Raw genomic sequence first — 15,868 nt, 5'->3', positions numbered from 1 at the left:
ATTTCATGCTCAAGCTATGCTTTATTCTCCCAAACCCGGATTACTTTGCCAAGAGACATCAGGGGGTAAATCTATCAAGCTGAGAGTTTTCCAGCGGGTTAGAAAAGTGGAGATGTTGCCTATAGCAACCAATCAGATTCCAGCTGTCATTTTGTAGAATGTACTAAATAAATGATAGCTAGAATCTGATAGGTTTTTCAAACCCGCCGGAAAACTCTCAGCTTGATACATTTACCCCCCAGGATGGGAGTGGTTTAGTGAATGTGCTGTTTACAGTCCATAGGAGATCATCACATGGCCACTTGAACGGTAACAGACCATTTATTCTGCTTTTCTCTAATACAGAGGTTTTGTTTGTTGGAAAAATAGAACACCGTGGTATGAAACATGCAATTGTAAGGGGCGGGATGGGAGGTGCGCCTACTACAAAGACTTAAATAATTATTATATTTTTTGATATTTATTGCTGGGCAGTAAAGATTATTTACAAAAGTGCAAAAAATATAAGTGTGCATAGGTTTTATCCCACCTCATGAACACATAGATGTATATTCACACTCTGATTTTGGGAATTATATCTGATTTTTATTGCCGCTTCATGCAGAGATAAAAAAAATTCAGTTATTGCCACAATTTATCAAAAAAATATTGCAAGGGCAGAACACAAATAGCATTCAATATTTGTTAGCAAGACTTCTCAATGCAAAGGCATGGGGAATCAATAGACCCATTGACCCATCACTGGCAATAGGGTTTTTCTCCTTTTCATAAATCAGCTCCTATGTCCAAGTCTGTCCATCTTAGAAGATGCTGACTTATGCACCATCCCACAGACCATTTTCACATGCAACTTGTGGGGGGACATTTGTACAAAAAGAAGCACACATGGCGTTATTTGCACTTTCGTAAATTACTTTTAATAGTCGCTTCTTTTGTGTGATGAGGTGGCGTCTAACTACCCCTCATCTGTGAATGCCTAAAACACAGTATTAAATCATATTGGACATTTGATGGTTACAAATGTATTCTCACTAGGTTAAATTATGGACAACACATGCATGTACGGTATATGGACAAATATTATACACCCTTTGTACAAAATAATAAGGGCAGCATGGTGGCTTAGTGGTTAGCACTTCTGCCTCACAGCACTGGGGTCATGAGTTTGATGCTCAACCATGGCCTTATCTGTGTGGAGTTTGTATGTTCTCCCCGTGTTTGCGTGGGTTTCCTCCGAGTGCTCCGGTTTCCTCCCACATTCCAAAAACATACTAGTAGGTTAATTGGCTGCTATCAAATTGACCCTAGTCTCTGTCTGTCTGTCTATCTGTCTGTGTGTGTGTATCTTAGGGAATTTAGATTGTAAGCTCCTATACGGCAGGGACTGATGTGAGTAAATTCTTTATACAGAGCTGCAGAATTAGTGGCGCTATATAAATAGCTGATGATGATGAAATAATGAGGAATTCATTCTTACCTTCACATAAGCAACTATTTTAAGGGAGATGGTTGCAAGGTAGAGGGAGTTCATAGCAAAATCCATGAGGTTCCACCAGTCATGTACATATTCATTGAATCCCCCATCCCACATCTCTTTTATTTCACCCCAAATAAAACCTGTAGAAAATAAAGTAAAACAGTCGAGATCAAATGAACAGATACATGTTAGACAGAAAACAGCATTTACAAGAATTCTACAATGCATGCTGGAAAAATACTGTATTAATCACTATGACCCATACATGTATTTTATCACTGTATTTTATCTTATACTGCTTTTATCAGTACATTGCTATAAAATTAGATTTAAAAATGAAGAATAAAGATGTCAGCAATTTATGTTTTATAGACATTATACTGATGGTAAATACAAGTAGAGCGTTGTACAATAACAACCAGCATAACAGATGTTGGGAATATTGTGCTGTACAAACAAGAATTGGCATGTAGGTGTTATACGATTTCAGGACTCTTAAAAAGAACGTCACCCAAATCTTAAAATCTAGCATTAAGTGGAGCTCACTAAGTTATAATTAAATCTTCAGTTTTACTTACCTCTGATGTAAGGTTTGCTCAATTCACCTTTAATGCTCCGATACTGCTCTTCTGTATGCTGCTAATGCTCACTGAATTCAAGCAGGCAGTAATGTTGCTGGTGTCTCTCCGAAATGCGCTTCCCATTCGTATCTCAGAAGTTCCCAGGGAAGGGGCATGATAAAGGTCCCTGCATTGAAGGCACCAGTAGTATACAGAACAGCAGCATTGGATGCTTGCAGACTTTGAATCAGCGAACGGTGCTTCAGAGATAAAAGTTCTTAATTTCATGATAACTTAGTGACCACTACCTAATGCTAGATTTTACATTTTGGGGGTAATTCTTCTTTAAAAGACAACTAAGACCAAGGGCTAGATTTACTAAGCTGCGGGTTTGAAAAAGTGGGGATGTTGCCTATAGCAACCAATCAGATTCAAGCTGTCATTTTGTAGAAGGTACTAAATAAATGAAAGCTAGAATCTGATTGGTTGCTATTAGGCAACATCCCCACTTTTTCAAACCCGCAGCTTAGTAAATCTTGCCCCAACAGTGTTTTCATATATTAAGCATAGAGTTCAAATACACCGCAGCTCTGTTCTAAAGCAACATCTTATTTTTGGAGTTGAAAATTCAATTCACAACTTATTTGCGGATTTCATTGCAAACTTCAAAAATCTGCAAATTGATCTGTCAGATCCCTTTCTCTTTCTGGTGCGGGGTAATGTCAGCTAGAGAGCATGTTTGCCAGCATTGTTTTTCAGCTTTTGCTGTATAAATTTGCAATTTTGTGTTTATATGGATTGTTCGATACATAATTTATAACTGAAATGTGATTTTATCTAATTATATATAATAATTAACCACACCTACTGGAGTATTTGGGTGAAAATTAGGTGTTTTTAAGACTAATGTTACAATAAGAAGTGCATTAAAAGAATTTGAACCACAACTAGTAATCTATTTGCATGAGCTGTTTGTAAAACAGATAATTTAATGTCACAATTGACATAAACAAAAACAAACTGAACCACACCAACTGCGGCATTTATTTGAGTGAAAACAAAATATTAATAAGAGGGGCGATTTTTATTGAAAGATAACGATTTATAAAGATACGTTTTTTAGAAGGATAAAGTGCTTTCTAATAAACTACAACCACACCTATTGTGGTTATTATTTAAATAAAAAAATTGCAGTTTGGGAGACATTGTGGATCTATAATGATAGTGTATTCCAATAAGCTGTGTGTGTCTGTATGTGTGTGTATATATGTATATATATAATTATTTATTTTCCATAGAAAATGTAATGGAACGTAGGTGAATGAAATTTGATAGGATTTCAGTAGGAGAAGTTGCGGTACGACATTCCACCGTATACACCCCCACTTTGAGCACTGTGTGTGTGTGTATGTATGTATATATATATATACACATACACACACACACACACTGCTCAAAGTGGGGGTGTATACAGTGGAATGTCGTACCGCAACTTCTCCTACTGAAATCCTATCAAATTTCATTCACCTACGTTCCATTACATTTTCTATGGAAAATAAATTATATATATATATATATATATATATATATATATATAATTAAAAAATTAAGAGTCAACCTGCTACACTTGCCCATACCACCCAACCCTCCCGATTTTAGAGCTCTGTGCCCACCCAGGATAATGTTTGTTCCGAGGATGGGAATGGTGGGGAAAAGGGGATATGTAATGGTCAGCGTAGTGCTTTACAGCATTAAGCAGCCCTCTAGGGGCATGCCCCCACCCAGAGTGAACCATGACCATGCCCACTTGTGATGTGGCCACGCTTCCTGCTGGGACAGACATGTTGGGAGGTATACTTGCCTAGTGCCACAACACAATCCCTCCTCCTTTAAAACAACAAATAAACCACAGATATATATTGCATGATTCATTAAGGAAATTTAGCTCCTCCTCCAATGCAACATGGTTTTGCCAAAGTGCTATGTTACTATTTTTTTTTGCTTTCCTTTCCTTAATGAATCAGATCCATAGTGTATTTTGTGAAAAGTCTTATTCTGCTTTCTTACAGACCCAGAGTTCTTGGTCACAGATAAAAAAAAGTTAAAATACTAGGTGAGAACAAATACAGGCTCTGTGAGAAAGCAGGAGAAGAGTTTTCACAAAGACAGTGGGGCAGATTCAATTCGGCCACATTAGTTTACGATTAACGGGGTGTTAGTAGTATTACCTTTAACACAGTCATTTTTAACTTGAATTTTTACTCATGACTTCAAGAGGTGCGAGCAAAAATCAGCGTTAAAATTACTGTACTAACGGTAATACTGCACACTTTTACCAGACTAATTAATAGTGCGCAGTCCACATTATTCCTAGAATAATGCGGACAAATTAAATTGGTCCCATAATGTGCCTGATTTATATTGGGACGCAATTTATGTTTATAAAACAAGAAACGGAACTTGAGCGTAGTACCGACCGTATTCAAATCCAAGCGGATCTCAAGATGTGGTTTAATTTGAATCTGGGTGTAAGTACGTTCTGCCAAAACATTATTTGCTACATGTGACACAGTGCAGGATACACACATGTATATGTGCAATATAAATATCATCAGAACGCATGCAAAAAATTTCTATAAAATAAATTAATACCTCTTAGTACTGTACTATAGTCAGAGCCGGATTAACCGAGGTCTAACTGGGCTACAGCCCAGGGGCCTCGGGCCTCCAGGGGGCCCTTGACAGTGCTCAGCGGCATTATTGATCGGTGCAAGGGCCGGAGCGCCCGTGGCCCAATCAATGCTGCTGAGCCTGTCACTGCAGTCCGTCCGCGGCGCTCAGAAGTCTCTTTACTGAGGAGATCTCGTGAGTCTCACACTCACGAAATCTCCTAAGTAAGGAGCTTACAGCGCGCAACGGAAGGACTGCAGTGACAGGAGACAGAAAGAAGTAGGCGCTTGGGGCGGGGGTGGTGGGCAGATCAGGGGGGGGCAGCTCACAGAGGGGGCCTCACGGGGGAATGGAGGCCCCCTTAGCCCAGGGGCCTCCATTTATTTAATCCGGCCCTGACTATAGTCATTAATAAATATGTGTTTAAAAAAAATTATATATCTTTGTACATTAAATACATAAATCAGAATTTTCTTAATGTATATACAGATTTAGATTCTCTCTTTCTTGCATACACATGTTCTGTACAATCTAGTGCCATGCATACGAGTAGTTGTTAATACAAAGACGATGCCATGACAGTAATCACTATGAGTCAGGACTGACAACTGCCCAGTAGTTGGTGCAAATGATAAAATCCCCCAAAAACGTACTAAGACTTGAATTGGCTGCGTCATCGTTGCCACGATCCTAGGCATGCCCTTACTGTACATTGCCTATGCTCGTCCGCCCCTTCCTACCTCTGTTCCACCCTTCAAGTTATAGGCAGTCACAAGTGTCATTCGCGTTCAGGCATGAATTACAACTAATTGGCGCAAGGTCCGTTTCGAGCATGTGCACAGTAATTTCATGCAAGATACGGCATGCAAAGGGACTTACGTCCAAACATGAACCAGGCCATAAATATCTATGTATTTAGCTATTTGTGGTTATAGCAGACAGTGGATACAACATTTTACTCTGAATTGTTTTCCTGTTTTATTCTAAGTACACCTTACTTATCTTTGCTTGTGCCTGGCCTTTTATATTTACTTACATATGTGGGACACACAGATTGTCACTAACAAAGATGGGATACACAGATAGACAGATACACATATGGGGCACACAGACAAATACGAGATATGTCTATTAAATAACAAGACTGTGATTCCACCTAGTAAACAAAGCAGCAGAGCTGGTTATAACTGCATACGTAGTAACTTTGAACCGGTCTGAACCTGCATGACAAGCTGCAACACTCTATGACGTTCAGCTGATTGTGAGTCACAGAATGTGTGAACTTTGTAATATTGCAGTACCACTGAACTTATACTGCAGAATGAGTGAACTTTGTAACATAGCAGTACTAATGGACTTATACTGCAGGATTGTTTAGGGATATTTTTTTTTTTTTTTATAATTACTTTTTTTGTAATTTTTTTATAATTTGGGAATAATGGGGAAATAACTATGCCCTTAGAAGGACAGAGCACAGGACACAGCACCACTGGACTGAGCAGAACACAGAGCACAGCACAGCACAGAACTGAACAGCACGAGATATAGCAGGACAGAGGACCACCTAACACACCCTCCCTCTACCCTGATCAATGCCTGAGTGAAGATGGCGGCGACTAGCGGGGAATTTATAGGATCCGAGTATCGCAAGATCCGACAGCGGGATTATGACTCAGAGCCTCGGTTTCAGTTTTGCAATTGGCGGGAATACCCGGATCTGTCTCGGATCCAGCTCGGATCCGCAACGTTCGGGTGGGCTCGGATTTCAGAAATCCGAGTGCGCTCATCTCTAGTTTTAAAGGCCCTCCCATTATAAAATTATCTAACAAAGGAAGTTATAATATAGTTAAATACATAAAAATAAACAACCAAAACTTTTGTTTTTAAAGTACTATAACACTAACCTTTGATCATAGGATCTCTCAGATATTGGGTTATATTTTTTTTTATTCATTCTTCTTCTACATTTTTATTAGACTAACATTTCAGTTAATAGGAGACAATGTAAGGGGCTAATGTCAGTTAGAGCTTATATACACAGACGCCTTCTAAAAGCATTGACAAAATACAAAAGTTCAAAGTGTGTTTCCAAATCCTCCCTGCAGCATAGTATACTATGTACTTAATAGACCTCCATTATATTGTACTCATGAATGTTACAGGCAAATTGATGGGAAGCAAACACTTGTCAGAAAGTGCATCCAGCTCCATTCTCTTACATTATTTCTTTAAAGTGCATTGAAAAGGCTTTAAGAAGGTGCATTGAATATATAGTATTAACTCCTGTTTGTAAACACAATATAAGTGTCAAGTTCAAAGTACACAGAATGTTCTCTTGCTGACAGTGTCTGATCATTCAGTCTGTACATCAGTTGTTATCCTAGTGCTACTGTAAGTCTGTTTTAAATGATCACCATTTAGCACAGAATATTAGTCAAAGACTTACAAAGATCCCATGCAAGCTCAGAAGTCTACAATAACTCTGGCTACTATTGAACATCAAAAGGATCCTCTTGAAGGTAACTCAGGGTTGTAATTTGCAAGTTGAACTCGCAACCCGAGAGATGCGAACACAAAGAGAAATAATAAAAGCTGAAGAGAAATAATAGACAGCAAAGGGACATTGCAAGAAAGAAAGAATAAAGGCAAAATATGTGAAAGGAACATGGGGTCTGTGAGAAACCTTAGCTGTATTTGAATAACTAATCTGAACACTAGAGGACACTGTTCTTTTAATCCCTGTGGTGGCAATTACATGCCTTGTTTTTGTGTGCTACCATACACCATGCAAAAAAATGACACATTTTTATCTTCACCACATTTGCTTGTGGGGACTTTCTGCTCCCCTGTTATCTCCCTGTACAAAGTATATGTTAGGATTCTACTTCTGTAACTTGTTTCTGTTTATCTCCACCAATTGTCAAGAGCGCACATCCTACCGATTTAGCAAAGAAAAGGGGAGAGGGTTTCAATGAAATTCAACTAGACTAGATAGTTTTTCTAAAAACACACACATTGATTATGTCCGTATTACTGGAAATGACAGTCTTGTATGCATGCTATAGAAAATATTCTGGACTACAATATTTCTATAGACCAAGGGCCTGATTCATCAAGGCACATATCTGCCGATTTTCAGCGCATTGTCTACAAAATCAGTCTGCACATGCCCAGAAGCGGAGATACGTCCTTAGCCCTATCCGCTCCATCTTTGTTTGCCAAGGATACTTAATACAGCTACGGTTTCAGGGAGTGAACTGGGTGGGGAAGGGGCATTCTGCCATAGTCAATGTATAGCAGAGGTGTGACAAACTCAAGCGCACGCAGCCACGTCCGAATCCAGCTCTGAGTATCTCAAAGTTACTTGTTTTCAGGGGCATGGTGGGCTGGGGGGCAGGGGGGCATCTGTCCCCTTTCCCGGGCTGGTCCCATTGTTGGCTATCTGGGGCTGGGTCACATGCATTTTTATTCCTTTAAAATGTTCCTAATAGGCTGCTGAGTCAAGTCTTGCCCCGGCCTAAAATTTGCCAGCCTTCCCCTACTTGTTTTTCAGCCATATCTCTTGCTCCAGCTAGGGACTAGTCTAAGCCCTGATCAGTAGAGTTGTCAGTCTCATATGTATGCTATAACATGTGTTTGCAATCAGAAGCAACTGTTGTAAAAATGTATGTTATGTTATGTTATGTTAAGACATTAAGATCATTCTGATAAATGCTTATATTATTAACAGGTGACATTAATTGAATAGGTTTTAATTTTTTGTGCGTCCTTATGTAAATGTATAATCCACATAGACATTGGACGTATCTTCAGTGTCTTGTGTTGTACAGCAGAGCAAAGCTACACCTGAGTTCATCAGCGCACATATCTTCAGATCTGCTCTTTGAATTTTGGAGTATGCAGAGACCATTTCTTTGCACCATTAAACAAAGGCACTTTGCGCTCAGTATGCAAGTTTTTATGAATCATGTTTATTTTTTTTATTATTTCGATAGTCTAACTGGGCTGCAGCCCTGTGGGCAAGGATTTATTTGGGGGGCAACATTTTGGGGGTTGCAAAATGATGACAGGGAGAGGTATAAATTGAAATTCATTTTAAAATTATAGATACTAGTTGTTCTCTAAAGTAAAAAGAAATCTTCAAAGAAAAATGTATTAAAATTTTAATCTCTAGAATATAAGCTCTTGCGGTCAGGGTCCGCTCTACTTATTGTCTCATGTCTGTCTACTGTCTGACTCCCTTGTACGTCCTGTCATGTATTTTGCTGCACTTTGTCTGAGTCCCCATAATATAACCAAATAAATAAATAAGTAAATCAAAAATCTGTTACCGGACATTCCACACAGCATCATCAAAATTGCATGTCTACAATTTTGTAAAATGTAAAATACTTCATTAAAATATAGCCCCCAGTATCCGTTACGGGGCTGGTATAGAATATAGATGCATACTCAGACACCAGCTTCTTGTACTCATACCCACTGAGGTTTAGTTCATTTCTCTTCCATCAGGATGCAGTGGTACTTAACTGGACAGGTACCCCTGTTAATAACAAGTGAAAGGTAAGTGTAAAACTGGCATGGGCATGATGGCTTAGTACACAGACAGTTGACCCAATAATAGGGGACCCGGCCCTCTCTTGATTAAATGAAACATCACTTGTATTGCATCCGTTCCTCCTGCACAGTTCTTTATCACAGTAACACAACATCATACAGTTGTCCCTAGAGCTGACACTCTTACCAATCAGAATGGTCACTCTGTCTTGTATCTCCAGTCTCAGCATCATTATGGTATTTCTCCTAACTACAAGGCATGTCACCTCCATTTGCATGACTGGAGTGTGTCCCACCTGCTACTCACTGGTGGACAGTCACTCATATATGTTTCTCTAGGGATGCCATTTAGACCAGACATCCATGCTCCTCCACACTCAGCCCAGAAGCCAGTCAGGCTGGCAATGCCCAGCTTAGTTGTATCGTCGAACTCTCACCCCTGTCCTCGGCAGTTTCACCTGAGCCTTCCTATCACAACTCAAGCTCTCTCTCGCGCTGGCACACTGATACATCAGTTGTCATGGCTTTCTCTTGGAACCCCTGCTGTCTCACACTTACTGACTTTGGGATAGATGGGCTATAATACTGAATCAAGGGCCAAGCCCGAAGGCTGGGGATTTACACATGAAAGTGAGGAAGAAAGTAAACCATTGGCATGATCTACTGCTATAGTGAACCCTACGTTTAGCCTTCATAAACCCCTTCTACTTTAGGCAGTCAAAGCTAGTAGATATCCCTGATTTGCCAAGAAATATGGCTCCCAGATATTGACCATTAGGATCCAGTCTCAAAGTATATGGACAAGAAGACAGGATTGTGTATGCAGCCAGACTATATGATATAAGAGTGTGCCAACGTAGCTTTTTTTATATAGAAGGCATCTTGGGCCTGATTCATTAAGGAACTTAAATTAAGAAGTTGCTTATTTAAGTCTCCTGGACAAAACCATATTACAATGCAAGGGGTTAAAATTAGTATTCTGTTTTGCACATAAGTTAAATACTGACTGTTTTTTCATGTAGCACACAAATACTTGATAGCTTATTTGTACACTGAAATTTAAAGTTGATATTTGTGTGCTACATGAAAAAACAGTCAGTATTTAACTTATGTGCAGAAAACTAATTTTCACCCCTTGCATTGTAACATGGTTTTGTCCAGGAGACTTATATAAGAAACTTCTTAATTTAAGTTCCTTAATGAATCAGGCCCCTTGTCCGCTAGTGATCCTTTAAGATAACTGAAATTGTAGTTTGTTTATCTTTTATGTAATTCAAAGGACACCTCCTTATTTATCATTTATTTCAAGTTGAAGTATTTGACACATATGTCCTTTAGAGACATTTTTATTTTACGTAAAGTGCAGCTGCCACCTACATGCTGTGCAAGCATCCAGTTTATGAGCTGGATGAAAATAATTAATACAAGAAATAACGATTTATATTAATTCATGAATATGTAGCCTATCAATTCACTAAGAACCAGCACTCCTTGAATATTAGTCAGGCATTGCCTCAGTGATATCATTGGCTCATAACCATATACTGGTTCAGTCCACAACATGGATGTCTTTGTAGTGTGACAAGTCCACTTTAAATATATAAAAACTGTAGGACCCCCCATGGGTAGGGGTATTAATCTGAAGATAAAAACCCCATAGATCTCTTATATTTAAATTTGTAAAATAATGTAATATACCTGTTGTACTAGAGAACAGGTAGCGACAGTATCATCTGTTTTATATGACTTTTGAAACCTTTAAGTGTTACATAATAACCTCCAATAGATCATGCGTAGCAGATGATCAACATAGTATTGATTTGAATATACTTAGTTTATCAACAAATATCGATTTATTGATGAGACTCTGTATACTACTGTAGTTAAGTCAGCATTTGCTTCTGTATCGTATTATACCTTTTATCTAGAAAGTTACAATACTATATAACCTAAGCACGGTGGCTTAGTGGTTGGCACTGCACTTCTGCCTCACAGCACTGGGGTCATGAGTTTGATTCCCGAGCATGGCCTTATCTGTGTGGAGTTTGTATGTTCTCCCCGTGTTTGCGTGGGTTTCCTCCGGGTGCTCCGGTTTCCTCCCACACTCCAAAAACATACTGGTAGGTTAATTGGCTACTATTAAATTGCCCTTAGTCTCTCTAGGTGTGTATGTTAGGGGATTTAGATTGTAAGCTCCAATGGGGCAGGGACTGATGTGAATGAGTTCTCTGTACAACGCTGCGGAATTAGTGGTGCTATATAAATTAATGATGATGATAATTATTCATATTACATCATTAAACTGGCTGTAAATCTACTCATCAATTATGTAGCAGCATGATGGTTATAAATTCTGTATAAATAAATCAACTTTTTTTTTTTGAGCTATTTATAAGTTGTACTTAATCTTCTGAATGAAATGTGTGTTAAAAAGAACAGTGTTGTCAGAAATGAGTTTCATGTCTAACTTAATTATAATTCAGTGTTGTAATTTATCATATCAGCAAAAAGAAAAGTTTCATTTTGCAATGAAGATCTGTTTGTTATATTACTTATTTGTGATACTCCTCTTATTCCTTTCAAGGTTCCACTTGGGATCCCAGGAAAGGTGCAGCTGTTGCTGACAGGTTAAAGTGCAGCTACTGTAGTTGTTAAAATAGACCCATCATACATTCTTTCGGGTAAGAAGAGTCAATCAGTGTCCTGTCATTTCATGCAGCATCCATAGAGTCACAATTACAGTTATTTGCAACCCCATAAACACTTCCATAATTCTGAAGAATTTCTGCTCATAGCACCTGATTTATTATTATAAATCACACTAAGCATTACCAGAAATATGCCAGTGAAAGCAAAACCATTCAATTCATCTCTAGCACAAAGGACACTTAGGACAGGCAACGATTTCATGGGTGAAACGGGAGGGGAATGCGTGTATGCATGTAGTAAATATACAGTAAGCGCGTGCCACGCTCCAGCCCCCGATTCAAGCTTTGGGCATCTCTAAGGTAAGTGTTTTTCTATTGCATCATTTGCACCAGCTAAGGGCAAGTGTAAATGTCGATTGATAGTGATGACAGTTGCGTATGCATGCTAGACATTAATAATATCATGATAAATGAATTTCATTCAAAACTTTTTTAGTTTTTTAACAATTATCATTAATGACATCTTTACAGGTGATAATTGAATATTTTTTTTTTTGGGAGGGGGGGAGAGGGGCATGTGCTGCATTTTTAAAATGATTAATCATGCTGGCATTGAGGTATTTGTTGGGTGGGCTGGTTTTCTCTTCTATAGGATATAATGGTAGAACAGTGGTGTGCTGGCGGTAGACTGCCGCTGGTCCACTGGCCACTGCTACTGTGTACATGGGAACAGGGTTGCCAGATTCTCCAGGGGGGGTGGACCGGTATTTATTTGTTGACCTTATGGTGAATTGGGAATGATGTGTGAATTAGCTTGTAGTGAATCTCTGAAATCAATTTTCCCATCTGTAGTACACTATTATTTAATGCCCATTTCTGCTGCAGTGCATCAAAGAAATAATACAGAGAAATAATGAGGCTACAGCTCTATATGAGTTATAGTGACAGCTCTTCATAACACAGAAGAGCTCATCCCAAGATAAGCAGGAGTACTTTATAGATATGGCTGAAACACAATAGATTAATTTAAAAAGAATAATACATTTATGATGAGAGGAAATATTAATTCTCTAAGTTTCTAAAATTATCTTAATTCACTATTGCTGTTTTGTAAAAACCCAGAAAACGATTTGCTTTTGTGTGATACCATGAAATTGAGGTGGTAGGGGGGTAATGTTTGGATTAATGGGTTCCAAAACTCATGAAAGTCTTGGCCCTACTTCAAAACATAAACATTTACAAATTACTTATAAACAAATTGTTTCCATAATGAACATAATAGCCATTATTTAAAAATGAACATTGGCAAAGTTATATTAAATATTATAATATTTTATAAGAAACAATTTAAAAGGGAAAACAAGATGTTGCCCTTCTCAGCAAATACCACAACAGATGAATCATTGTTGACTGGTCCAGGGTATGGTATTCTTTAGAAGATGTCAGTATTTTTATTAATATAGGATATTTTGGAATGCAAGCTTTCTTGTGTAGGCACCTTTATTTTCAGCATTTATTATCTGTTTATTTAATTGTACTGTGTCAAATGATAATAAAGAAAATAGTAACAGTGGGCATGATTCACTAAGGAAAGTTAAGCAAAAGTAAGAAGGCAAAACCATGTTGCATTGGAGGGGGATGTAAATTTAAAATGTGATGGCAGATTTATAGTTGGGGTAGGACATGTCCTAGATCAACTTTTAATTTCATTGTACAAATAAGCTATCAAGTATTTATGTGCTACATGAAAAAAGTATTTTCTTTATGTGCACAATAATAAACTATTTTGCACCCCTTGCATTGCACCGTGGTATTGTCCAGAAAACTTGAGTAAGAAAACGTACTCAATTTTTTGCTTAACTTTCTTTAATTAATCAAGCCCAGTATCAGAGCCGTAACTTAGAATTCTAGCGCCCTGGGCGAGAAAGACAAATGCCGCCCCCCTAGCCTTCAATTTTAACCAAATTAACCTAAAATATTCCTAAATTGCGCCCACCTTCAGCGTTGCGCCCTGGGCGGTCGCCCCTGTCGCACAGCCCTAGTTATGCCCAGTATGTTAAAATGTTTTACATGAAATCCAGTTCTTTTGCTATTTCTTTAAGATTTTTGCTACACTGCTTTTTTAAACGCTATGTAATTTCAGGTATTTTACTGCATAAAAAGTGCAACACAGCATAAAGTGATATTTTAAAAGAAAAACTTTGCTCATTTCATTTGCCAAGAAGTTGACACACCTTATCACAATTACTCTCTGTCAGTGAATGGGTGAACTCTAAAGAAACAGGGAAATAGGGTCATTGCGGTATGCACAGATCAGTGACAGCCATGTTAGCCCTAGCAAATAAATCCACATTAATCTGTCTATTTGACATCACAAAGCAAATAAACACAAATGTTAGCTTGGAGGAGTGTACAGGGGGAAAAAAATAAACATATGCACATCCATCATGGGAGACAAATACACAGCGACAGCACAGCAGCCCTGCAGAGCCCAGATATGGAGAGAGTTCTATTTCTGGCTCACAGCAATTGACATGGGTGGAAATTAACCCTTTGAGGGCTCCTAAGGAGTTTTAAATTATGAAACTCGCAGATAAATCACTTTGTAGCAGCGAACAGACTGAAAACTATCAAACTGGAACTGGGTCAGGTAGAATATCTGGTACTAATAAAAATGTTTGACTTTCCAATGAAAATTCCAGAAAGGCTCAGAATGTGGGCGTTTGGGAGACATGCATCTGTATGGTAATAAAACAAAGAGTTAATAAATGTTAGTTGACCAGGGATATTTGAGGATCTCCTACTGACTATCAAATAAAAAATAAATAAGAAAATTAACCATAATCTTAACTTAATTCTGTTACTGGACTATAACTTGTTTTAACATATCCTAGCCCAAAATCAAAACATGCAAACAGTATATTTGCAGCCTTAGCCTTTGCATCAGTGTAATCAACCAAATCCTGAACCATAAATGTGGTCCAAGGTCTTAATCTATCCACCTAATAAATCTGTGATATTAATAGCATGCATCCTAGCTCTATAATGCAAAACAACCCCTGCAAAGAGTATTATTTTTACTAGTGGAAGCAAAAATATACATTTCTGTTCCATTCTTTGCAAATGTATTGTGCACAGTCAAGTAATATACTGAGCACTAATGAAGTTGTGAAATTAGTAATGTTCTATAAATTCCAATTTCTAACCTTATCTATAAAGACACAGTCTCTGCATCACTAAAGTGTATTCTGGATGGCAGTAACATGTTACAAAAGTTTCACTGATATTTAAAAAAAAAAATCTAGAGTTAGTGGAGGATAAGACAGATATATATATATATATATATATATATATATATATATATATATATATATATATATATATATTGTGATGTTGACACCCGGTAGATGACAGACAGAACTGATTCTTACATGAATAACTGTTTTTATTGTTCATATCACAAATAACACTGCAGACCTTTGTCAGGATGACACCAGGTGACCCTTGCTCTAGCTATAGACACAGTCCTTCTGCCTAGACACTAACCAACTAGCCAGGGGCGGATCTAGAAAAAAATTCTACCCCGGGCAATTTAGGGGGGCGTATTGATATAGGCCACGCCCCCTTTCTGACCTCGAAGGCTGTCGGCGGCTGCACACTATGTACAGGTCCGCTCGGCAGTGACAATGTGCTGCCCGGCTGCTCTGATTGTGTATAAAACACAATCAGAGCAGCCGGGCAGCACACTGTCACTGCCGAGCAGACCTGCACATAGTGTGCAGCCACCGGCAGCAAGCCCCTGCTAGGGGGGGGCAATTGCCCCGATCGCCCCCCTCTGGATCCGCCACTGCAACTAGCTGCCATTGGTCACACTGCATAATGGAACAATACAGGATTAAATACAACAAAAATCCTCCTTTGCGTCTAATTGCTTCATTAAAGTCTGTCCTCCCCCT

General features: G+C 38.4%; 1 protein-coding gene across 1 annotated transcript in view; it reads right to left on the bottom strand.

The window, feature by feature from the left end:
* TRPC5 (transient receptor potential cation channel subfamily C member 5) overlaps window positions 1-15,868 on the bottom strand; it is a 262,565-nt gene that overhangs the window by 38,117 nt on the left and 208,580 nt on the right. The window contains exon 5 of the mRNA XM_075184312.1: window positions 1,478-1,617. Coding sequence (XP_075040413.1) covers window positions 1,478-1,617 — 140 coding nt within the window. The remainder of the gene's footprint in view (window positions 1-1,477; window positions 1,618-15,868) is intronic.

The sequence above is a fragment of the Mixophyes fleayi genome, chromosome 9 (genome assembly GCF_038048845.1).
Source record: "Mixophyes fleayi isolate aMixFle1 chromosome 9, aMixFle1.hap1, whole genome shotgun sequence".
NCBI classification, from domain to species: Eukaryota; Metazoa; Chordata; class Amphibia; order Anura; family Limnodynastidae; genus Mixophyes; species Mixophyes fleayi.
The sequence above is the reverse complement of the archived record's forward strand: the minus strand, read 5'-3'. Positions and strand labels throughout refer to the sequence as shown.